The sequence below is a fragment of the Drosophila biarmipes genome, chromosome 4, assembly GCF_025231255.1.
Source record: "Drosophila biarmipes strain raj3 chromosome 4, RU_DBia_V1.1, whole genome shotgun sequence".
NCBI classification, from domain to species: domain Eukaryota; kingdom Metazoa; phylum Arthropoda; class Insecta; order Diptera; family Drosophilidae; genus Drosophila; species Drosophila biarmipes.
Window position 1 is genome coordinate 1,679,383 of NC_066614.1, and position 25,904 is coordinate 1,705,286.

At 32.3% G+C, this 25,904-nt stretch overlaps 2 protein-coding genes and 1 long non-coding RNA gene across 12 annotated transcripts; 1 reads left to right on the forward strand and 2 right to left on the reverse strand.

The window, feature by feature from the left end:
* Window positions 1–1,644: 1,644 nt before the first annotated feature.
* On the forward strand, window positions 1,645–15,879 carry LOC108036029 (kinesin-like protein KIF17). Of its 8 annotated transcripts, none has more exons than XR_006367418.2 (9): window positions 1,652–1,777; window positions 2,960–3,184; window positions 5,975–6,583; window positions 6,645–7,453; window positions 8,051–8,249; window positions 14,380–15,169; window positions 15,233–15,295; window positions 15,346–15,432; window positions 15,759–15,879. XR_006367418.2 is itself a non-coding variant. In XM_050887004.1 (3 exons), exons 1-3 carry the CDS (start codon window positions 1,706–1,708, stop codon window positions 5,874–5,876), a joined length of 390 nt encoding a protein of 129 aa, XP_050742961.1. In that variant the 5' UTR covers window positions 1,645–1,705; the 3' UTR covers window positions 5,877–5,892. The 8 variants fall into 8 exon arrangements, 2 of the variants coding, with proteins under 2 accessions (XP_050742961.1, XP_043947146.1); XR_006367417.2 differs by having other exon boundaries at window positions 15,754–15,859; XR_006367422.2 differs by having other exon boundaries at window positions 15,675–15,785.
* Window positions 9,816–11,958, reverse strand: LOC122817856 (uncharacterized). Its single transcript, XR_006367423.2, has 3 exons — window positions 11,713–11,958; window positions 11,524–11,633; window positions 9,816–11,452 (listed from the first exon to the last, which is right to left on the reverse strand). It is a non-coding gene; the product is annotated as an uncharacterized LOC122817856 (long non-coding RNA).
* Window positions 12,035–25,302, reverse strand: LOC108036020 (polycomb protein PHO). Of its 3 annotated transcripts, XM_017111946.3 has the most exons (7): window positions 25,074–25,297; window positions 24,681–24,922; window positions 21,265–21,418; window positions 20,447–21,204; window positions 20,076–20,373; window positions 17,739–17,858; window positions 17,396–17,685 (listed from the first exon to the last, which is right to left on the reverse strand). In XM_017111946.3, the coding sequence occupies exons 2-7, from the start codon at window positions 24,850–24,852 to the stop codon at window positions 17,538–17,540; spliced, it is 1,650 nt and encodes a 549-aa protein (XP_016967435.1). In that variant the 5' UTR covers window positions 24,853–24,922; window positions 25,074–25,297; the 3' UTR covers window positions 17,396–17,537. The 3 variants fall into 3 exon arrangements, with proteins under 3 accessions (XP_050742964.1, XP_050742962.1, XP_016967435.1); XM_050887007.1 differs by lacking the exons at window positions 17,396–17,685; window positions 17,739–17,858 and adding an exon at window positions 12,035–12,053 and having other exon boundaries at window positions 25,074–25,299; XM_050887005.1 differs by lacking the exons at window positions 17,396–17,685; window positions 17,739–17,858 and adding an exon at window positions 15,794–15,980 and having other exon boundaries at window positions 25,074–25,302.
* Between the last annotated feature and the right edge of the window lie 602 nt (window positions 25,303–25,904).

Here is a 25,904-nt window from a genome sequence, read left to right on the forward strand (position 1 = left end):
TACATGCCTCGTCTCGTTAAACCTCATGCTAATCAAACTATTTTATAATAGATGTAAAGTTAGGGCGGTTCACACCCGCATAGAATTTTAAAATCAGTTTAATAAGTCGTCTAAGGCATAATCAAATTACATTAAAAAAAGGACTTGAGAATAGGCGCTTTGGTTTCAAAATTTATTACTTCTGCGTACTCTTGCTTGTGATCAAATATATTATTTTTATATTGGTGGCGCTGGTTTGAGTTGAAAAAGGTCAAACCAATAAAATCAAGCTAAAATCCTATCTACATTTTCAGTAAATTGAGTAAGGTAACTTTTCAGATGTTTTATTCAGTGATCGACCCGTATCGATAGTCAGTTCAAACGTCGGGTAATGTGGGTATTTAGGTAACGTACCTGCAGAGTTTGTATCCACGCAAAGATAATTTGGATTAGAAACACAGCACAAGCCCAGTAAACTTACTAACAAATTTAATACATGGTTTGCTTGAGATAACGAATCATAAAGCAAACTGTCAATGAATGTTTCTACTGCGCACCATGTCGTTCTATGTAAATAAAAGTCACTTAAACCTATTAACATCAAATTGTTCATTGTCAATTTTGCTATAGTTATAGGTTTTGGTATCACGCATGTGACTGATTTGGTACCACACGATTAATGGGAGCTCTACCTGTTTCAGTCAATACTCCGGTCGTAACATGCCGCGTTGGAATCAGTACCTGTCGATAAATATATAAATATAAAATAAGAAAAAATATTTTTGCAGCTACTATTATTTTTGCAGTTACTATTATTTGCTTGTCACGACAAGACAAAAAATTTAAAAAGTCGATTTTCACAAAAATTTTGAGTTTTTATTAAGTATTGAATGGGTTAAGAAAAGAAGTGCATCATTTAAACGGCATTTAAAATACCGTTCCATTGATGCCAAAAGTTAAACGAAGCAAGTTAAAGTTACGAATATATTTCACTTTTATATATGTCAGAATACTTATGTCAGGGTTGTACGGCTTACCAATGAATTTGAAGTTATGGCTGATCTGTTAGAGCTCGTATTTGTCATGGTGCACAATGATCCGCCTTTTCTTGGTCCTTTTCCAAATTTTCACCTAAGATTGCAGTCAAATAAAATTGTGGTTTGCCACTGCTTCCACGAACTTTCGTATGATTTGGCTCGTCTTTGTACCTATCTTATAGCCGTTTTTTAAAGCATCAGAATTGTATCATTTAAAATTTATTTGCACCAATCCGCATGTATGCAGAAGAAAGAAATACCCAAAGCTGGCTGTATCTATCAAGGTATGTCACTCTTCCATTATCAGTTCACGCACTACATGGATGTTCTCTGGCGCAACAGTGTTAGGACAACCTTTACATTCTTCGACTTTGAGAAAGCGCTGTTTTAAATTCAATGAATCAATTCTTAAAGATTTAGGTACATAAATGCAATCTTGTGATAATCCAAACGTAAAAATGCGCACGGTGTGGTTGAAAATATGATAATTTCTCAGTGTTTGAAGAAACGGGGCAGTAGGTAGGGTGAGTTTTAGGGATATCTCTCATTTGGTTTTAGCACAATCTTTAAATAATAAATAAAATTCGAAGCTTTACCATAAGTTTTCAACTTAAAGCTTTTCGTAGCTTTTACATATAGTGCACATATTTTGAACACGCAATAAGACATGTTTTGACTAACGTACAAAAATGAGTGAAAATATTAAAGTTGTAGTTCGTTGCCGTCCTATGAACCGAAGTGAAAATGAAAATAAGTGTGAAGTAAGAACAATAAATACAATTGAAATAACTGTGATATTGGTTATGAAATCTAATCATTTCACAAATATTCTAAGCTATCGATTTTTATTGCTTTCCTTTTATAGGACAATAGAAAAGGATGTAGTTGTTGGCCGCGACTATCATATACCTGTTACTCAGCTAAGGGTAGTGCTAGGGAGGTGGAGTCATGAAAGCAGCAAAGCGACATTATTGTCGATTCCTTTTTATACCCTATGATTTCAGTCAGAAGTTTGTAACGCAGTGAAGGAGACGTTTTCAACACCATAAAGTATATATTTTCTTGATCACCGTCACTAGACGAGTCGATCTAGCTATGTATGTCTGTCTGTCTGTCTGTTTGTACGCAAAATAGACTCTCAGTTTTAAAGCTATCGGGCAGAAACATTCCCAAAAGGCCTTTTTCTATTGCAGGTAGTATATAAGTCGGAACCAGCCAGATCGGACAACTATATCTTATAGACCCATAGGAACTATCGGAAAAAAATGAAAAAAAAATATATTTTTGGTGATTTTTAACAAATAACCTCCTACGCTTGGAAATAACATTTTTTAATTGGATTTGAATTTCGAATTAAATTTTATCAAAACCGGATGACTATATCATATAGCTGCCATAGGAACGATCGGAAAATTGGTGGGAAAATAATATGAAACAAATTATAGCTTTGGGGCTTTTTGATTTATTGTCTTATAATATTGGTAATACAATTTTTTATATTATCAAGAATTTCGAATTCAATTTGATAAAAATCAGACTACTTTAACATATAGATGTAAAAAAAAAAGTCTGAAAAAAAAGAATGAAATAATTTTTTCTTATTTTAACTTAATACGGTCAGAAACGGACTCTACAAGGGTATAAAAACAAAATTGTAAAAAATAAAAGAAGAAAGAAAATTTTTTAGGTCAGTCTATAGATATTGATGAGACAAATACATTTCAGATACATTTTTTTCTATCATAAAAACTGCAGGCGCTACAGATTTTCGCGGAGAGTTGGCTCAAGAATATATATACTTTATTGGGGTCGGAAACACTTCCTTCTTACATACTATCCGAAAATCTAGTATATCTTTTTATTTTACGAGTAACGGGTTTAATTAGTTCAAATAATGTGCAGTATAGCTGTTATAATTTATAAACTATGTTATTTAATTTCAGAACATTGTTGAAATAAATGAGTTCGCAGTTTCCGTGACAAATCCTTCGGCTCGCCTCACTCCTAAAAAGAGGTTCTTATTTGATAGTGCTTATGATATAATCACAAAAACTGAAGTTATATATAACGAAATGTGCTATTCGTTAGTAGAGAGTACCATCGAAGGATATAATGGAACCATTTTTGCTTACGGCCAGACAGGTTGTGGAAAAACACATACAATGCAGGTACTAGTTTTAAAATATATGGCTAAGCTACGTTATTAGTGTGTATTCATTATATATAAATATATTTAACTAAATTGTGACCAGTGCAATTTTGACATTAAGTTTGATTTTAGTACTAACAATAACAGATTAATATAATAAAGACATTTAAATAAGTGTTTATACAAATATTTAGTTCCTTTATTTGAAAAGTAAATAGGAAGCGTAAACGTTTTCGAACATATAAAACATAGATTTCGTAATATCTTAAACTCGTGATATAAAATTTGCTTTCATTCAATCTCAGCTGACAGAGATGACGGACCAATGGAAAAAATGTGACCGATTATTAAACCGACTATTTTATCTCATTTGCATGTAATAAACTTGCTTATATAAAGAAAAAGTGTGTCGAAACCGTAGAAGTGGTTTTCTATTTTTATTTTTTATAAGCAAAATTAAATTAATTTTCTTGTCATTAACTGAAAAAGAAAAACAACATTTTAAAGTAAGACGATTTCATGTTCTTCTCTTGATCTGGCAACTCCGATAACTACTTAGAGATACCAGAGGTTAATTGTCACCACGCTTTAAGGTGGAAGTCTTAAGGTGCGCGTTCTACCTTTTTTTTTAATGTCACTGAAGCTAGCAACAATCACTAAAATTTTCAAATGGTGTTACTAACGTTAATTATTTCTTATAACTACAAGGCTATACAAACTTCGGCTTGCGGAAGTTAACTTCCTTTCTTGTCTTTGGCGGCTTTAATTGTATTTGTATTTAGTACTAGTTCTTTTTAATTGCAAGGTACTACACATCCCATAATCAGTGTATTTGGTATATTATGGAATCCTCTCTTTTTATTGCATTAAAAACATTGGGACCCCGCGAAAGCTTCTGTACGAGAAAGAGAAAGTGCCCGTGCGTACCCTAATCTCACAAGAAACATTCAAGAAAGCAAAGAAAAAAGTCGATTATGAAATCTAATGTATCGATTACAGTACACTTGCCCGGGCAACTTCTCTTGAGTGTGCGTTCCACAAGTGGCGTCGCGCAGCTCAGCGTCGTGCCGCCCCGCGTCGCACCGCCACAGACCTTTGTGCACACGGCCCTCGTCATACAATATTATTATATTATGTCATACTAAAGATTGGAAAATGGATGGGAAAATAATATGAAACAAATTTAGCTTCGGTGTTTTTAAATACTGTCATAAAATATTGGGAATATAAATTTTTATGTTTTTAAGAATTTCGAATACAATTTTATTCAATTTTTCAAATTCAATTTAAATGAGAAAGTAAAAAATAACTTAATTAATAGAAATAAGACAGACCTAGCTTAGTAGTTCAAAGAAACGGGTTTATGAAAGTTATAGTTGTTTTCCCTTCAAGCTAGAGTTTTTCCAAAAGTAATAGCACTAAAGTTTCTTATATAAAGCCCTTTATTGGCATACATTTTTCAGGGCTTTAAAATAACGTTATGGGGCAAAGTGGCAAACAAAATACATTATTTTGGAAGATCCCCCAAAATTCTCTTTTGCGTTTGGTTTTTAGGCTCAGCTGATTAACAGAGCATCGGACATCGGATTTAACAAGTTAGGTATCATTCGATGCGTGCTTTAAGTAAGAATCCTACTGAACTAATGGACTGTTGCATTTATCCCCTTCGGCCCCAACCAAAAGTAAAAGTTCGATTTCATACAAATTCATTTGTGCTTTTAAGACATAAAAGATCAACATTATAGAATCAACAACACGATAATGCACGGTCCCAGTCATTTTGTTAAAAACTCGGCGCATATCTTTCGAAACTACCGTGTTCGTTTAATTTGGGATCGAGTGACTTTTGGCTTTTCCTACAAATCACGGGACTGAGGATATAAAAGCAAAATCAAAGAAGACTCTGATGGAAAATACTTAAAGGAACTAATTGGCATAAGTGTCTTTTATCGGACACAAATACACTTTTTTTTGTGCACAGTAACTACTCTTCAGTTCCTAAAAGAAAAAGCTGACGTGTCAGCTTGCAAAAGTGAAGAACATGTTATACTCCATATAGACAACTGTATGGGATGTCCCCTGTTTAACAAGTGAAAATTCAAATGAAAATTGTATAAAGTTACTGTTCCTCATACTTATTTTTTGTATGGCCTGCCACCTGCAAGTGACACGTCCCAAGAGAAATCAATAATTTGAATTTAAAATACATACATTTTTATTTACTTTTTACTTAATTTTAATCAGATTGTGTTAGTTTTCTGTTGAATTACAGTTGTTAATTAGTTTTTTCGTTCGTCATTGTCTTTCCTAAACATTTGCCGGATGCTCCGAATCCCTGTCTAACGCTCCCGACACAGTGTTTAAGGCACAAAAAAAAATAAATTAAAGCTTTCACTCCAAGCCTACTGCAAAACTGAAGGGTATATGCAATACAAAAAGGCCTTTTGGATTCATCCTATTAGCTTTAAAACATTGTGTAGAAATAGACAGGATGACGAACAATTAGTCGGACGTGGCTAGACAGATTAAGAATAAAACATATAAGCAAACCTTTAGAAGATTGTGTGATTATTACAATAATTTATTTATTTTGTATCCCTTTTTCTTCCTAACACAAGGGCAATGAAAAAGCCTTTTGGATTCATCCTATTAGCTTTAAAACATTGCGTAGAAATAGACAGGATGACGAACAATTAGTCGGACGTGGCTAGATAGATTAAGAATAAAACATATAAACAAACCTTTAGAAGATTGTGTGATTATTACAATAATTTATTTATTTTGTAATCTTTTTTCTTCTTAACACAAGGGCAATGAAAAAGTAAGCAGCGGTAGTGGAATAATTCCTAAATGTTTTGATCACATATTCGAGACAATATCAATGGCAAATAACGTCAGATATTTGGCCCTCGTTAGCTACTTGGAAATTTACAATGAAAATATTCGAGACTTGCTTAATACAAATGAATGTACGAACATGATAAATCATTCTCTTAAAGAAATTCCAGGTATTGGTGTTTCAGTTCCCACTCTGACCACCCATCCCGTTATGAATGCACGCCAATGTTACGATTTGCTTATCTTGGGAAACAAAAACCGCGTTACTGCAGCAACGTCAATGAATGAAAAAAGCTCCCGTTCGCACACTATATTTACTATTACTTTGGAACAATCTCCATTTTTTAATAGCATTGGGACAGAAAATGACTTAGGAGGAATACGACGTGGAAAATTAAGCTTAGTTGACCTAGCGGGCTCAGAGAGACAGCGTAAAACTGGAGCTCAAGGGGATCGACTCAAAGAAGCGTCTAAAATAAATTTATCACTTTCTGCCTTGGGAAACGTAATTTCATCTTTGGTTGATGGTAAAGCAAAGCATGTACCGTTCAGGGACTCAAAACTTACACGTCTGCTCCAGGTAACGGTACATCAAGAATATATAATAAATATATATATATAACTTAATGTTTTTAATACAGGATTCCTTAGGAGGTAACACAAAAACTTTAATGATATCTTGTATATCACCATCAGACATAAATTATGATGAAACGATATCTACACTCAGATATGCAAGTAGAGCAAAGAATATTTCTAATAGACCCACAATTAATGAAGATCCTAAAGATGCCAAGCTTCGGCAGTACCAAAAGGAAATATTAAATTTGAAAAGAATGCTTGAAGAGACTCAACAAAAAATGATTTACAGAAATGATGAACAAATTAATTTAATTGAATTATCTATGGCGAATTTAGATGTTAAAAGTCTAAATTCAAAGAAAGAGGTTCAAATAATTGAATCAGGTAAAAATTCTGATGTTCCGCGCAAAACCACAAATTCATTATCAATAGAGACAATACAATTCAAGGAAGAAATGCAATTGCAAGCCCGAAATCGCATAGACTCTATTAAACGCACTCTAGTTGGAGGTGAACGTGTTGATGACCTAAAACTAAAAGAACAGCACCAAGCTAAAAAAATGGCAGCACAACGTCACTTAAGTGCTATCGCCTATGCATTAAACAGAGTTCAATGTGAGGATCGTGATCTCTTGCAGGGACATTATGCTACTATAACCCAAGAAATAAATATAAAAAATAATCACATTAAGAAGTGTAAAGAAAAAATTAAAATGCTTGAAATGGAAGTTTCCGATTTAAACTCTGAGTTTCAATTGGATAGAGAGGATTATTTGGACGAAATACGAAATCTTGGTCGTCAAATAAAGTTTTATCAACAATTGGTTTATAAATTTAATCCAAGTTTTCAAAAAAATGGAAGAAACTGGTAAGAGCTTATCCTGTATTATTAACCAATAATAAACCTCTAACACCTCTCGAAGAGGGTATATATTATATAAATTATATTAAAGTTTGCAACTCAGTAAAGATAACATTTCTTCTTATACGTAATATAAAGATCGGTAAACTTGAATTTTTTGGAATCGAGAACGGAAATTTAAAATGAAGTACGAAAGATTCCAGAGTGAAGTTTTGGAATTGTAAGACGATGTCCTCGGTCCTATTTCTAAAGACACTGTTTGGCTTCAAAGTTTTGATGAAGAGTGACTTAAGGCAGTCTATAGATACTTGCATTTGAAACTTAAATAATTTGTTATTAAAAGAAAGTGCGTATAATTAATTTCAAGGACGATTCTCAACATATTTATTCATCTTTTGCTCTACTTTTCCTGGGTGACCATGTCTCCGAACTTTTAATAACATTTCGATATGTCTATATCCCAACCTTATGAAAGGATGAGTTTGTTAATTATTTTTTTTTGGGCCGCAATATATTTTTATATTTTTTTCCCTGTCAATATGTAGCTGAAACATTTATCCGAAACCCTTTTTAATTATAATTCTTATTATAATTTTCAATCAGGACTCCGGATATTGTATTGCGTAATTCTTCATGGAATGATGATCTTAAAATTTGGAGGATTCCAGAGATCGATTTATTTAAACTTCCCCCTACTCCGAAAACGGGATTTCATCGTATTCATTGTTCAATTAGCGATAATAATAATTGGAAACATACTAACTTTCAAATCAACCGGGATGCAAAGAAATCTGAAATATATGTAAGTAATAAATACAAATATTCTTCTAATAGCACCACGTTTACCAATTTACCACAGCTAAATTATTTTTTTGGTTTACTCTGTTTATACTTCACACTTAGAGGAAAACCCTAAGCGTTATTGATTTCAGTATTGAAGATTTAGAAAATTATTGATTATCATAATTATTATTATTATTATTTCTATTATTATTATTATTATTTCTATTATTATTGTTATTATTTCTATTATTATTATTATTATTAATTTTAGTATTATTTTTATTTTTATTACTATTATTTTTATTATTATTATTTTTATTATTATTATTTTTATTATTATTATTTTTTTTATTATTATTATTTTTATTATTATTATTTCTATTATTTATATTTTTTTTTAATTTTATTATTATTTTTATTACTATTTTTATTATTATTATTATCATTATTTTTATTATTATTATTATGTTATTTTCATTATTTCTTTGACCGTTTCTTTTACAGCTATGTGTTTGAGGCGTCCGGCTTTTATTGTTTATTTATTTTTATTATAAAAAACGATATTCCGAATATTATAAAATAATATGTCAAGAAACACGGAAGCTATAATTTGTTGGTGGGGATAATTACCCAAAAAATTGGATGCTCTGTCAAAATGATTACGCAACACAAGGTTTTAGGGTCCATTCAAATTGAAAATGTTATTTTTTATGTCAGCTTGTCCCAAAACGTTATTTTACAGTCCAGAAAATTCTAGACGATGTTAAACATATGTATATATATAATATATGTTAGCAAAATTATTTACGTGAAGTACTGTATATAAAAACCGAATGTAAAAAATATAGGAAGTGTATTTATTTAATAGATTGTATATTACATTTTTGTCACAGAAGTTGATATCTGAATATTTTAAGCTCGTTAAGAGGTATTTTTGTTTGATAATATATAGTCGTCCGATTTTAATTTAATTTAATTCAAATTTCAGAACTTATTAGGTTAGGTTTTGCATACCTTATATGTTAAAAAACACCAATGTTATAATTTAAAAAAAAGTTTTCCGATCATTCCTATGGGAGGTTGTGTTTTTGTTATCAAAAACCATCTACACAGCGAAAATTGATTAAATCGCTTGAATGACATAAAACATTACATTGCCCGAGGATCAAAGCAATTAAATCATTATTGAGTCATGGAAGTCACTATTAATTTCCATTATTTGAAAGAGAATAAGCGGACATTTAATCTGTATAAGTTATGTCGAATCTTTTTTTCATGGTTGTCCTTCATAAGTTTTGTCATGGTCATTTTTATGTCAACAACACTTTTTAGAAATGTTCAACATTTCAGAGTTTAAACTCTCTTTTTCATTATTCATTTATTTTGTAAAAAATTGGCATGTCCCATGATTGACTAATAACGATAAGGGCTAATACATATAGAATTGCGTTTGATTGATAAGTAACTGAAAAAAAAAAGGATTTTCTGGAATTTTTTTTTTGCTAAATGAAAAAGCCAATCGAAAATTTGTAATGTAGGTTTTTTTTATTTATTTATTTTTAGTACAAAATAAATTTGTGTCGAATATATCTAAAACAAAATGACGGCTGCGCAGCATTTCTTCGTAGGCCCTTTTTTGTTGAACGGGGTCCATGACCGGACAGCTAACGTCCTTAATTTTTGATCTAGATCAAACAAGAAAGGAAGTTAACTTCGGCAAGCCAAAGTTTGTATACCCTTGCAGTTATAAGAAATAATCAACTTTAGTAACACCATTTGAAATTTTTAAGGATTGTTGCTGACTTCAGTGATATTAAAAAAAAATTTCAAATGCAGAATTTTTGTATGTTGTTAAAGTAGTCAGATTTGTATTAAATTGAATTCTAAATTCTTAAAAATATAACAAATTATATTCCCAATATTATAAGATATGTCAAAAAGCCCCAAAGCTAAAATTTTTTTAAATAATTTTTTCCCACAAATTTTTCGATTGATCCTATGACAGCTATATGATATAGTCGTCCGATTTTGATAAAATTTAATTCGTAATTCAGAACTAATTAAAAAATGTTATTTCCAAGCTTAGAATGTTATATGTTAAAAAACACCAAAGATATAATTTTTACATATTTTCCGACTCATTTTCCGATTGTTTCTATGGCAGCTATATGATATAGTCGTCCGATTTTGATCAAATTTAATTCGAATTTCAGAACTAATTAAAAAATGCCATTTCCAAGCTTAGAAGGTTATATGTTAAAAAACACCACAGATTTACTTTTTTTAAATTTTTTTCCCGAAGTTCCTATGGGAGGTATAAGACATAGTTGTCCGATCCGGCTGGTTCCGACTTATGTACTACCTGCAATAGAAAGAGGACTTTTGGGAAAGTTTCAGCCCGATAGCTTTAAAACTGAGAGACTAGTTTGCGTAGAAACGGACGGACAGACGGACATGGCTAGATCGACTCGTCTAGTGACGCTGATCAAGAATATATATACTTTATGGGGTCGGAAACGTCTCCTTCTCTGCGTTGTAAACTTCTGACTGTAATCATTATACGCTCTGCAAGGGTTTGGTTAGTTTATATACATCAACAGCTTTCGACACACATAACATTAAAGATGTATCTGCTTTTCAAATATTTGTTTTGGCCATCCTAAGTATTCAAATGCATTATAGTGCTTTGATTTCTGAATTAATCAGTTGTATTTTACTTCTTATTTCGTTTTAAATTTGGAAACATTGCTAGACTAAAACATCAATGCTTCCAAACTTATAGAACACAGTATTAGACATAAAGCTGAACAATGGCATTATAAAATTCCGATTTTATAAAAAAAAATTAAGAGTACAATTTATACAAAAATTAAGTGGATGATTTTGCCATAAAGACGTTTTTCCGACCCCATAAAGTATATACTCTTGATCTAGGATCACTAGCCGAGTCGATCTATCATGTCTACCATGTCCCTTTGTCCGTCCGTATGAACGCTAAAGTCTTGGAAACTATTAAATATAGAAAGTTGGAACTTGGCATGTAGATTCTTAGCTTCATCCATACCTACAATTAAGTTCCGAAAAAAGTATTACTTGTGAATCATCTTGTAAATCCGGAGTGACGTATCAGAGCACGATTGAAGAGCAAGTGACTCTCCATATAGAAAATTGTACAGGATGTTCGCTTTTTCTCGTGTTCCTTATAATCATTTGTCGTATGGCCTGCAAGTGACACGTACCCAGTGAAATCACTTCAAAAATGTTGAATTTTTCCAACGATTATTCACCTTTACCTTTTCGAAATGTGTGTAAGATGCTTTGCTAGATTTTTGTTGGCACAAAACCTTTTATTAGGCCACTTTCGGATAACGGAACCAGAATTTGCTAAGATAAGTTATAAAACCTATAAAAAAAATATCAAAAAGTGTCGTGTTTTAATCGTGGATCAACGCACAACATCTTGCACTTAAGGAAGTACTTACCTGGCTTTATTTACTTAAAAAATGTCGCAGCGCACAACCGTGTGAATACGAAGTGACGCGTCACCTTGCGCGAGTGAAGAACAAGAGACGCTCCATATAAAAAAAATTATGAAATGTCTGCTTTTTCACAAGGAAACTCTTTCGAAGCCACTCCTGTTTTCACTTCTTCTTTATACTCATGTGTTGTATAGCCTGTCACCTGCAAGTGAAACGTCCCAAGTAAAATCACTTCGAAAATTCTGAATTTTTCCAACGAGTTTTCACCTATAAAATCCCTTGCAAGTGACAAGTCCCAAGTAAAGTCACTTCGAAAATTCTGAATTTTTCCAATGAGTTTTCACCTATTAAAATATTGAAATCAAAATATATATATATATATATATTTATTTACATTTTACTTAATTTTATTTAAATTGTATTATTTAAGTTTTTTCTTGAATTACTGTTTTTTAGCCTAGTTTCTCGTCCTTTGTACAAAGGGCAGTACTTTAAACATGGATCAATGCACAACATCTTTCTCTTAAGGTAAAACTTTGTTTTTTTTTCAAAAAATATCACTTTTATAAATAAATTAAAATATGTCGCAGCGCACAATTTCAACGGCCTGCACCAGGTATTCTTCTTTTTTTGGTTTCTTTCTGACCGGCCGATGGACTAACTGCTCGCGGCTCTCAGACAGAAAACCTTCGACCGGTTCCTTTTTTTAACCCTCTCCGTTATGAATTCCGGAAACCAAAGGAAGAGGAATACCTAGTCCATTCTGTTTGAGTTATGAAAAGAGAAGCAGCAGGCTTTTTAAATTGTTCGCTGCTAGGTGTTACCTTAAGTTCAAGATGTTGTGAGTTGATCGACGTTTAAAATTCTTTAATTTTTGAGATTTTTATAGGTTTTACAACATAACCTAAATAATTCTGGTTCCGTTACCCGAAGGTGGCCTGATGAAATTTTTTGTGTCAATAAAAATCCCGCAAAGGATTTTACACAGTTCGAAAAGGTAAACATACGTACAAGTGTACAAGGAAAACACATTTTTTTAAACACATGCCCCTTTTTTCGGGAGCGTTTGGCATTTTCAGTACTTTAACAGCGTAGGGTTAAATTTCTATGTAAGAGCTTATTAAAAAAGTATATCTTTGGTGTTTTTTAAAATTGAGAGACTAGTTTGCGTAGAGACAGACAGACAGACATGGCTAGATCGACCTGTCTAGTGACACTGATAAAGAATATATATACTTTATGGAGTCAGAAACGTCTCCTTCAATGCGTTGCAAACTTCTGACTGAAATCATTATACCCTCTGCAAAGGCAACAGAGAATTTTAAAAACACAATCTTATAATCTATCCATAAAACAAATGTGTATACGGAACAAGTGAAATCCAGAGTGACTTCGAAAGAGTTTACTTTGGCTTTTTCAGTACTTTAACAGCGTAGGGTTAAATTTCTATATAAGAGCTTATGTACTTAGTATTTAGTCGCTAGCACGACTTGATTTTTTATCAATGAAGGAATACAAGAATGAACATGTTTTTAATTTTTTTTAAATTTTAGAAATAAGTTTTCTACATCTAAGAAATTTTTTAAATATAAGCTTTTTATAGCAATAATTTCACGACTCTAGAAAAGCATTTGGATACACACATACATATATCAAGATTAACATAGCGTTAGTTGCTTTGAACCGGTAATGGAGGTCATATTTGTTGCTAATTCAATGTCCTCTCTCTCGTATCTAAAATCTGAACACCCTTGCTATTAGTGTTTACAACGACAAACATGGACATGGCTGGATCGACGCGACATATTCCTAACAGTGCTCTTAACATATTCCTAAAATACCACTACTTTTAGAACACATTTTTGTAAAAAGTCACGTTTTAATGTTATTATTATTATTCTTATTATATTATTATTGTTATATACAGCTTTAATAAACCAAGAGAAAGTTCTGATCTGGACTGAAATTTTCATTTTCACTTGTGAAAAAGCGGACATTCCATACAATTGTCTATATGGAGTGTCACTTGTTCTTCACTCGTGCAAGCTGACACGTCACTCGTTATTCACAAGGTGATTAACAAGTGAAGCTTTTTTTTCGGAACTGAAAGGTACTTGCCGGACGAGCTGCGGGGCAAAGCGAAAAGCGCTGCCGGCGCTAAGACCTATCGCGGCTGACTTATTCTATTAAATAATTAACAATTTAAGGCATTTCTCTGTTTCGTCACCCATTTTTCGCTCCAATACTTTTCAATAGCTTTTAATAATCTAATTCCTATTAGATTAATGATAGCTGTAAATTGCTGAAAAACAATGATATGTGCGCGGGAGGGGGGTTCACGATCGTTGCACAACCCCTTTTTCCATTCTGACCTGTAGTCCATTCACATGGAAAAAGAGAAGGAAAATCGTTTACGCAGTGTTGAGAAGCACTAGAAGACAGTGAAAGGAGCGAAAGATCGTACCCCTAATATTGATGGGCAACAACTTTACAGCGCTATATATCATATTTAATTTTTTCATCAGTTTATGACTATATTGTTTGTTAATTATATTATTATTTTATTTTTATTTGCCATTTTCTTAAAATATTTTTTTCAACTAACTTTAATATAAACACGATAATGTTATTGTTTATGTTATTAATAAAATACAATATCTTTTCTTTTAGGAGAAAAATGAAAACCTTTCTAAAGAAAAATACAACATCGATGTACAAAGAAACTATTTTAGAACCAGTCGACCTAAGCTCAAAGAGTTTGGAGAATTTAAGAACACTTTAATGCGATTTAAAGGAGTATACGATACAACTGGTAGCTAACGTAATACATTCAAACGCTTATTCTGGAGTGTCACAAAATATAATAGAGTCCTTTATTTAAAAAATTTTAATACCTACCAACATATATGGTTAATAAACTTTTAAAATATTTTTGCAGTGCTTTATTAGAAGCCTATTTTAATTCTGTACACAGAATTGTAACAAGTCGCTTCGGCGGCGTTAGGTACCAAACAGGATGTAGACGTCTCTTCCATGCGAATTTCCATTCTTACTACGAAACCGTCCTGAACACGGTTTCTAAATCTCAAAATGATAGTGCAAAGATATTTGACCAAAATATCGTATACCTCACATATTTCATAAAAAGTGATGTGCATTTTATATAGTTTCTCATTTATCTATATTAACGGTATTTAATTTCCCATTTATCTATATTAACGGTACTCACAATTGGTGATTATTTAATTTTTAATTTTACCAAAACATATTCCAACAATTTTTTTAACGCCCATTCTTGTCGACTTTTTAGTCCGTACCGGCACCGGCTGAATTAACTGCTTAATTTGTTTATAAATTCTGCCCTGGTAGTCGTGACAACCAAAATGTAATAACGTATTTACATGTACATTCATTCAAAGTTGGTCACGCCCAGAAAGTAACGCAAGGGACAGGCCGAATGGTACGCAATCTGCGCTGTAAACTATACCAGTGAAACTAATACTCGCAACCTTTTTAATTCAAGGCAAACGACTAGGAAAACTAAGAACTTCGGGTGTAAATCTGGATAAATTCGCATTTAAATAAGGTAAATATATTAATGAAGGTACACATGGAATTAGTAATCCTAAATTTCAGCCACTACTTGGCCTGATGCCAGCAAAAAACGGATTCCCAAAAAGGGAAACTGGTGCACTACGGTTAGTTGCGTAGGACTAGTCCAAGGTTCGTCCAAAATCAACAAAGCAATGTTTTTTTTTAAATAATTAATGCATTACACCTTTGACTGTTTCTTTGAATGCTTTGACTGATTTTTTATTATTAACGCATTACATCTTTGAATTTCTCTTTGAATGCTATATGTTGAAGTCGTCTGATTAAACTAAATTTTGTTCAAAATTCATTAAAATATATAAAAAAGCTATAATATGTTTCATATTATTGTCCCACCAATTTTCCTATTGCAGCTATATGATATAGTCAACCGATTTTATTAAAATTAAACTTCAAGATCCAGCACTAACTAAAAAAAATTATTTTTTCAAGCTTAGGATAATATAATTTTTCCCGGTTATTTGTAACAAAATTATGCCGATTGGAAACTGCCGCGCTGCCTTACAACAACATGCAAGGAAATCCCTACACAACATGCGCACAACAATTCAGTAGGTAACTTACACTTTTCGACTCCCACCAGCCAGCTCAAGCCGCTAACAATTATCGATGACCGCGTTAGCACTCTCAATGACAGAACCGTTACGATCAATGGACAACTGGAAACCGAAACGTTACAATAAATTCGACGAGAAGGAAAAAGTAGGCAACATCATATACCGAAACTTGTATACCAAAAATTAAATATCTCTTAATTTAAACTTACAACATTACATACAAAATATATAATTTATATGTATAAATAATTATAATTATAATTTTTTTAAAGAACCTTTTTGCCTCAAAAAAATTAATATTCCAAGATTATGAAAGAAGTTTAAAAATAGATTTTCATACAAATTCTTTCTTTTCAATAGGTACTAAATGGGTTAAGAAAAGTATTGTATCATTCAAACGGCGTTTAAATTACCTTTCCATTGGTGCTAAGCCGTACAAAAAGAAAGTTTAAGCTATGAGTATATTTTATTTTATTTTTATTATATTCGACCAAATTCTCATGCCGACCAGTGAAAGACGAGTAAAAAAGAACGGAAAAACTGCTCGTTCGACAAGCGCAAGCAAAACTTTCAAAAAACAGACGATGATTGTATACCCTTGCAGTTATAAAAAATAATCAATAATTTTATTAAATTGAATTCGAAATTCTTAAATATATAAAAATTAATATTCCCAATATTATATGATAATATGTCAAAAAGCACCAAAGCTATAAATTCTTTCACATTATTTCCCACCAATTATCCGATCGTACCGATGACAGCTATATGATATAGTCGTCCGATTTTAATAAAATCTAATTCGAAATTCATATTTTCCGACTAATTTTCCGATTGTTCCTATGGAAGCTATATGATATAGTCGTCAGATTTTAATAAAATCTAATTCGAGTTTCAGAACTAATAAAAATGTTATTTCCAAGCTTAGAAGGTTATATGTTAAAAAACCCCGAAGATATAATTTTTTTTAATTTTTTCCCCTATGGGAGCTATAAGATATAGTTGTTCGATCTGGTTCCGACTTATATACTACCTGCAATAAAAAGAAGACTTTTGGGAAAGTTTCAGCCCGATAGCTTTAAAATTGAGCTAGTTTGCGTAAAAACGGAGACTGACGGATGGACAGACAGGCAGACGGAGTACCGGTATGTAAAAGGTAGAAGGAAGCGTTTCCGATCCCATAAAGTATATATATTCTTGGTCAGGATCACTAGCCCAGTCGATTAGCCATGTCCGTCTGACCGTCCGTCTGTCTCTGACTGAAACTGGTCACAGAGATAACAGCTTTAATAAATCGCCTAGGCTTTTCATTTTTATCAACTTATATTTAAAAGTAATTTTATTGCAGAACGGCAGTCTGATAAATAAATCGACACAGTTTTCATAATTTTAAAAACACAAAATAGTGTCCTATTTTTATTAATATGACGTGCTACATTACAAAGTATTTTTTAATTATAAATGGAATATACACCCCATTATACTGGTCTTCAATATCAATTACAATACAATACAAATACAAAAAAAAATGATTTCATTTTTATTTCATTTGTACACAGCATACTCTGAGAATAATGAGAGAGTCCTAAAAACAAATTGTTTTTAGTATACATCCCATTTTTGACCGAGGTGGCATTGGTAATGGATTGATATTAAGTTTTAGTCTGCATACACCACAAAGGGGGCATGGTTTTCTGAAACGCCATCTCGTAACTCCACCTTAATATAACCTGTAGAATTATCTTCACTTTGGCTGTTTGACTCAAGGTTTGAACAACCAATTTTCCGTGAAATGCTGGTATTCTTCCTTAAATGAAATTGAGCTAAAAATATTTAATTTAATAGTAGTTAAGAACTTACTTTGCTTTCGCATGAGTCAATATATGTGATTTTAAATTTGTGGATTGAGCAAACTTTTTATTGCAGGCATCAAATGGACAAACAAATGGCCTATCTCCAGTATGTATTCTTACATGAGTTCTGTAAATAAAAGTAATTTATTAAATATATTTATTAATATTACTAAATTGTAATTTATAACCAGTACCCAATAGTAAGATTGAAATCACTTTTGTCGCGCCTAACCAATTAAAAATAACATTTACAGTGAAATAAATTTAGCAAAACCAAACATATATATTAAAGCCAAAAAAAATCGTCATCAATATGCCATTATTTTGGTTTCTCGTAAATTGATACGGACTTGGGATATACAATTTAAGTATCAAAATAAAACGAACAAATTCTTAATTTCACGCCCCAAAATGAAACCAATAATTTCGGTTGCTTTTTTTATTTAATAAAACTTTGTTTTTTCAAATTAAATTTAAAATTAATTACATATTTGCTCCCACGGCTACGAAAATGTTTGATCTAAGCCTATGCAAACTGTAGGAAAACTTAAATGAAAAAAAACAAGATGCATTAAGAAATTTCAAGCGAAGTCATCGTCAGTGCTTATAAACACATATACGTGCAGTGTGTTTCTAAAATCCCAGTAACGAAAGATACACACTTCTGCGTAAATGTATGTATGTAACAATATAAATACTGTAAAATTAGTATAATTATATGAAAACTACTCACTTGACTTAATGAACACTAATAATTAAACTTAAAATATTGTTTACACTTGTATTCTTTTCACAACGTAAAGCTCACAATAATATATCGATAACTAAGCTTCCACGATAGGCGCAGTTCTAGTTTCGAATACAGAAAGACATTTATTGGTATCGATTAGATTTGGTCAAAATGATAAGATAAGTTTTTTATACAATAGTATGCTTTTGAAACTCACTTAGGATCAAAGAGAGACCAAAACTTTGTAATTTTTACACATTTGATAAGTTCCAATTGACAATAAAAGATTAGTTGGTGTACTTGTCAAAGTTTAAGAATTAACAAAAGATTTCGGTATTTTCAACTATATCAGATATCTGTTATTTAGCTAAATGGAGTATGAAGGGGATCGGGAAATGTAAGCAGCAATATTATAAATCTATATTTCCATACAGTTTTCACCCATCAAAATATAAATTTAAAATACAATATTTATTTTCTTGTTACTTTATTTTAATTAAATTGTGTTATTTAAGTTTTACTACTGTCGCCGCCTTTCTTAAACATTTTTCTGGGTATTCCGAATCCCTGCCCAACGCTCCTGAAAAATATAAGGGCATGTGTTTAAAAAAATGTGTTTTACTTGAATACTCGTATATTTACAACTGTGTAATGGCACAAAACCTTTGATCATGCCACCTTAGGGTAACGAAAGCGGAATTTCCTGAGTTATGGTATATACCTATAAAAAATATCTCAAAAAGAGAAGTACTTTAAACGTGTATTAACGTACAACATCTTGCACTTAAGATAGGACTTACCTGACTTTATTATTTAAAAAAACTTATCACTTTTATAACGGAGGGGCGCAAAAAAAAAAGGACTGGCCGAAGGTTGTTTCTCCGGGCGCCGGGGATAGCCAGATTATAGGACACAGAAAGAGAGAAAAAGAACCAAAACACTTTTTTAGGGTTAACAAACTAAAGTTTCACACTGAAATTTTGTGACAACAAATATTATATGACTAAATCGGTGGTAGGCAGTATCACTTTTGATATATATGCACTTTCTCCATCACTGAACTTTCAGTATAGAGCAGCTGTCGCTACACAGTGTTTGTTGTGGGGTTCCCCCAACTTTCCAAAAATAAAACTTCTTAGGTGCCCGCATTGCAATCAATTAAAGACGTAGAAAGCTACTTAGAAAGTAACCACTTTATGTAAGGCAGCGAAAAAAATAAAAGTGCATCCAATGTACACAAGAAATCGAAATCTGAGCATTGCCTTACAAAAGAACGCACTCAACATTATTACTGAGCAATTAACAAAAATAATGTACACGAACAGTAAATGGTTGACGATTGTTGTGGATACTATCACATTAAATGAAAGTCCAAGGCACCTAAAATTTTAAAATGTAATAATAATAGTATTACCCTTTCTAAATAAATAAGCAAAAAAATAAATTCTTAACCCCTTTTGCTTTGTGCACTTTAACTTTGTTGAAAACAAATTTTTGTTATCGTTAAGACCTTTAAGACATAATTATTTTTAAATTGATTAGCAAAGTAGCCTGTGTCTATTGGTTAAACAACAAACAAACTTATATGAAAACCAAAACTTTTTTGTACTGTACCTTAAGTTAAAATCCAAAGAAAATCGTTTTCCACATCCCTCGAACGTACACTGAAATGGTTTTTCTCCTGTGTGAACCAACTGATGTCTTTTAAGCTTGGAACTTTCTACAAAAGCTTTCCCACATTCTGCACAAACATGAACACGAGGACCGTGAGTGTGCAAATGCTTGCGCATCGCAGACGAGTCTCTGAAATTTTTATGGCAACCTTTATGGGGACAAGCTATTTTTTTATCATTTTGATGGGACACTGGGACATCGGAAAGATTAAAACTTGAATCAGAGCTTCCATTTGGTCCTATATTCAGAACAAAAATTAATATTAAACCAAAAAATTCAATATTTTGTAAATCTATACCAGCTGTTTTTACCTGTAATGCCGTGGTATGGTAGTTGTGATGGTGTTGATAAACAATCAGTTTGTTGTCTTTCCTGTGAGCTAAGACCAAATGCCACTGAGCTAGTCAATGTGTGCAGATCGCCAGTATTGTCAGGATTATCAATTGTCATGCCGGTAGTTTCATTCACCAGCTGTATACTTGAGGAATCCGAAATCAAAATGGGATCTTCGAAACTTAATGATGATTTACTTTGAACCTTTGTGGAAATATTATTTTCTCTAGAAAAAACTCCCTCCTCTTTCGTGAACTGTTTTATGATTGGAATAGAGTGTGGCTGCATTTCAATTGCCTGAGGTTCTTGAATAAATACATCTTCCTGTAATACAGATTCAACCTGCTCTATATCTTTCGTTCGCTGGGACGTGCCATGATCAAAATCAATGTTTTTTCCTTTCAAAAAATCTGAATCGCCAGCATGTTGGTCTGATCCGGAGTATTCATCATCAGATATTCCGGATGCCCACATTGTAACACTAAACTCCCCTTCCATAGTTTTAATTTGAACCAGCTTTTGCTCCCACCGTCTTGATTTCCCAGTTGAAGTAAGTATTGCTGTATCTGAGACCATGAAAGGTGAAGTTCTGCTGACAGTACCTAACTCTTCTGGTGCATTGCTATTGCTTGGCAGGCTATGTGTCACGTCCTTTGAAATTTTTTGATTTTCCTCATAGCCGATATTCTTATAACAATTGATATTCATTTGATATCCAAAGTTGGTATTCTTCTTTCTGTAAATTAACATATATCAACACTTTTATATGTTTAGATATTTAAATAAATGTACTTACATTTTAGAGGAAAATATAACTTCAGGTTTTAAGAGCGCCTTTTGACATACATTAGAATAACCTGCGTTATTACTTTCTTTTGGTTCTGACTGAATAACTGATTCAAATACTTTATTGTTGTGCAAGTTGATGTGATTGCTTAGCTGTATACCGTCTGAAAAGAAAAGTTATTTTAAAATTACTTAAAAGAGCGTAAATGGCAATGCTGAACCTGTTACACTAGTGGCTAAAGGACTAATAGATTTGAATTACGATTTTTATATTATTTGACTAAAAGGTCTACGAGCAATCTTCATGAAAACATCTTTCAATATATTTTCTGTTATTATAATGATACCGAAGCCCGAAAAACCACACAGTTCCGTCATTCTACAAACAAATTAGTTTATTAACAAGTTACTTGAGTCGTATCTGTACAACAGAACCTTCGCAGTAAGGTGCAACACAACAAGATCTGACGATTACATTATCGAAACAGAAGTCCCACAAGGAAGCGCAAAAGGGCATACTCCGTTCCTCCTATACACAGCGGATATCCCTACGAACAAGCGGATATCTCTACGTTCGCTCACGACACTGCAGTTTTAGGTCGCTCGAGGTGCCCAGGTCGAGCAACTACGCAGATAGCCAATCACTTCCTCGTAGAGGAAAGTGGTGGCAATCTGACTGGCGTATTTAAATAAGCATGCCCTCCACTGTCATTGAATAGTACGCAGATTCCCCATGTCAACAAGGTAACGTATCTCGGCGCCCACCTTGACAGACCACTACTCTGGACATCGAACGCAAAAAGTACATATATAACTAAAGATCAGAAACTTCCACAAGGTTCTGCTCTACAGTCCATCTGGACATATGTCTCCCAGCTATAGAGAAACGCGAGCACCAGCAACATAAAGAGCGCTTAATCGAAAATCCTGCGAACTATCACTAGGGCACCATGGTATATTCGCATCCAAAAGGGAACTGGGCATTCTTGTCAAGCTGGGTTTCCAGCAGATCCTGCCTACGACCTGCCAACCCAGCAATAACTTTCGGGCCCCCATACCACAATGCCAGTCTTATGTTAGTTAAATTAATTAGTCAGGGTATTCCCTAAACTGTTGAATTGCTGAATTGTTGAATTTTGGTCAGCTGTCAACGTCAAAGTCAAAGTCAACTTTCAGAAATTTCAGCCATTCGACTACCTCGGGGCTGTTGAAAGTTTTGTTAAATTGCTGAAAACCAGAGTGGTTGCTGTTCTTGGCTAAAAGTAAGAGGGTAATTCTGGTCATTTGTAAGCATGGAGGAATAGGTAAATACAAATAAAGGAGTTCTGATAAAATACTGCCTATACCAGTTCTAATAGTTTAGTTTTTTTGGCTTATTTTCGGAATTTTCTTATTTTAAACATAATCTTTGGTGAACACAGCCTGGCAATTTAACAATCTGACAAAAAGTTGACATCTTAAAATTGAAAATTTAACAGTCGTTGCCTTTATTGCTGAAATTTTCTTTTGCCTATGTATGTATCCAAAGAGAGAAGATTTCAATTATTATTAACTTAACGCAATCCTGGCACTTGTTGTAGCTTCGGGACCGATGTTCCAAAACATATATTATAAACACGGCTATAACAACATCTAACTTTTCAGATAAATAAAAATTATCTAAAACAAGAAAGGGATTCAACTTCGGCCAAAGTTTGTATACCCTTGCAGTTATAAGAAATAATCAACGCTAGTAACACCATGTTAAATTCTTAAGGATATAACGGTGATATACAAAAAATTAATTTCAATATTTCACTGATCGTTTCTTTGTAAGTGTTGTCCGATTTTAATTAAACTTAATTCCAAAGTCCTAAAAATATAAAAATGTATATTCCCAATATTATAAGAAAACTCCAAAGCTATAATTTGATTCATATTATATATAATATAGTTGTCAGATTTTATTAAAATTAAATTCGAAATTCAGAACTCATTAAAAAATGTTATTTCCAAACGTAGGAGGTAATATGTTAAAAAACACCAAACATATAATTTTTTTATATTATTTTCCCACCAATTTTCCTGTTATTTCTATGACAGCTATATGATATACTTATCCCATTTTTATAAAATGAAATTCAAAATGTAGAACTAAAAAAAATGTTATTTCCAAGCGTAGGTGATGTGTTCAAAAACACCAAATATATAATTTTCTTACTTTTTTTCCTAATATTCTTACTGGAAAAGAAATAAGACTTTTGGAAAAGTTTCAGCCCGATAGCTTTAAAACTGAGAGACTAGTTTGCGTAGAAATGGACGGACAGACGGACATGGTTAGATCTTCTACTACTCCCCAAGGAAAATAAATATTTACTCATGGAAAGAATTTCTAGCCTTCAAAGTTATTCTAAAACTTAACTAAAACCCTTAAATACATACATATATTATAAGATTTGATGTAAGCGTTTAAACGGACGGATAGATAGATGGACAAAGATAGTGATTCTGAAAATTAACGTATATACCATATTTGGTCGAAATCGCTTCTGTACGGTGTGACTCATTTCTACAATTAATACTGCAAAAATAAAATAAAATTATAGTTAAATTGATATCAAATTTTATATATATATCCAAAATAGAATTTATACAAAGTAGCATTTATTGACCAAAAAACTGAAATAGAATAAATAATCAAGCCGATCTTATGAATTGCTTGTCAATAGTTCTTACACTGTGAAATATTTCACAGAAAATATCCCTGCATAGGCCGATTTTTCGTATGAGAGCTATAGTTAACCGATCTATTTTCAAACATCGGTGCACATTGGGCGACGATAAAATTCGATAGTTTTTAAACGGTATTGAAAAGGATGTACAAAAGGACATGTTTATATGGACTTGACTAAACTCCAGAATATAACTATAACGGGATTCTCGTAGTCACCGTATAGGAACAAAATTGGTGTCAAAATATAAAAAGTTAAATGTTTCAAATTTAAGCTAAGCTAAACTCAATTCTCAAAAGCTTAAAAAAGCATTTCTCTATGTGCCAGTTTTTGAACTGTGGCCTATGTCTATTTTTAAATCAGCAACACCTTTCACACAAATTGAGCGCTGAATGAGAGCCCGGTAATGACCTTCTTACAGTGATTCAGTGCTTAAAATGCATGGAATGGTGCATACATGACTTAATCACCTGCGTCGTTCATTCTGATCATAAACCTTATCGGGGGCGGCACTGCTTTTGGCGCAATTCATAAGTATGTACATTAATATACATTTTGGTTGGCACTCCGTATTAGATCCTTTATATTATCTATTATCAATACCAATTTAAAAATATATATTGGATCCCGAAAAAAATTGATATAAACTAACTTGATAAAAAATTAAAGCTTAAAATGAATAAAAAATTCGTCTCCTAATAAAAGCCAAACTTACCGTTGCTATTATTATGGACGTTTACTGCTTGAATGCCTTTTGCGTTGACTATATCTTCTTCGTATTGTTCATTTTGAAGAAGTATGCCGTAACGTTCGTATGCCATATTTACAATGCTTTGATCCATTGAAATGTTCTGTTTACAGGTAGTATAAAAGCATTTCATCAGCATGCATTGATGCAGGCACTTGTTATTTTTATTTATTCCCCGAGCGTTGGACTCCCTGAGTTTACTATTGAACCTGAAAGGACATTAATTTGTATTTCATATAAGAAACGCAGACTTTTACCAGAGGTTGGGCTCTTGTGTATTTAAGTAAGTTCCATAATTAAACTATGTCGTTGGATGTTTTTCAAGTTAGGCAATTCACAAATATTTGATATTAAACTTACCTCGTAGTTATATTTCTTCATTGCAAACTTAAGAACATAACAACCAGCACAAGAAATAGGATGCCGAACAAAAAGTTAAGCTAGATTAGGCTTTTCGATACATGTGTAACTTTTATTTAAGTTTCACGAATAATTACTAAACTGTCATTCATTAAAAGTTTATATAGTTTTTATACTTAAAACAAAATAAAACCAAAAAGAATGTAAGCAAATTTTATAAAACCGATAACAGATGCCGTGAAATATTGATAGTGGTATTCAGGTTGTTTAGTATTTAATTTAATAAAATCACGGGCTTAAAAAATACTAAACAACAGTATTTTAGATAAGAAATGTTATGACTAGTTCACACATTCTGAAGCTTCTGTGCGATATATTAGATTTTGTTAGAAGTTGTAATACTAAAATCGGATAGCTATTTACATAAAGGATTGCTAAAGCGATCTGAATCGATCTGATCGGCTTAAGCTTCGAAGGGTGAGAACGTGCAAACTCAGTCAACTCGAAAATATGTAAAACAAAATAAAATTTAAACGATGACACATAGAATGTTTTAGCGCACTATTTTCATTTTCATGCAGCCAAACGTAGTAAAATTGAATAGGAACTATTCTACGCCAACTGTAACCACATTAATCAACATTGGACCCTCAAGAAATATTGGACCAAAAATAGTATTTTATTCTGTCCCAAAAAGTACTATTTTTGGACCATTTGTTTTTGAGGGTCCAGTGTTGATAAATATGGTATAAATTTGCAGCCACACTGGCTTGAATACAAACACCAAATTTTAAACAACAATTAAAAACAACGATAATGTATATTACACTT

Excerpts from the sequence above, each read along its gene's own strand:
- LOC108036029 (XM_050887004.1), top strand. The coding sequence starts at position 1,706 with ATGAGTGAAAATATTAAAGTTGTAGTTCGTTGCCGTCCTATGAACCGA. Across the intron at positions 1,778-2,959 it reads AAAATGAAAATAAGTGTGAA|AACATTGTTGAAATAAATGA; the intron begins GTAAGAACAATA and ends ATTTAATTTCAG. Across the intron at positions 3,185-5,783 it reads GAAAAACACATACAATGCAG|GGCAATGAAAAAGCCTTTTG; the intron begins GTACTAGTTTTA and ends TCCTAACACAAG.
- LOC108036020 (XM_017111946.3), bottom strand. The coding sequence starts at position 24,852 with ATGCTGATGAAATGCTTTTATACTACCTGTAAACAGAACATTTCAATG. Across the intron at positions 21,419-24,680 it reads CGTCCATAATAATAGCAACG|ACGGTATACAGCTAAGCAAT; the intron begins GTAAGTTTGGCT and ends TTTTCTTTTCAG. Across the intron at positions 21,205-21,264 it reads GTTATATTTTCCTCTAAAAT|AAAGAAGAATACCAACTTTG; the intron begins GTAAGTACATTT and ends GTTAATTTACAG.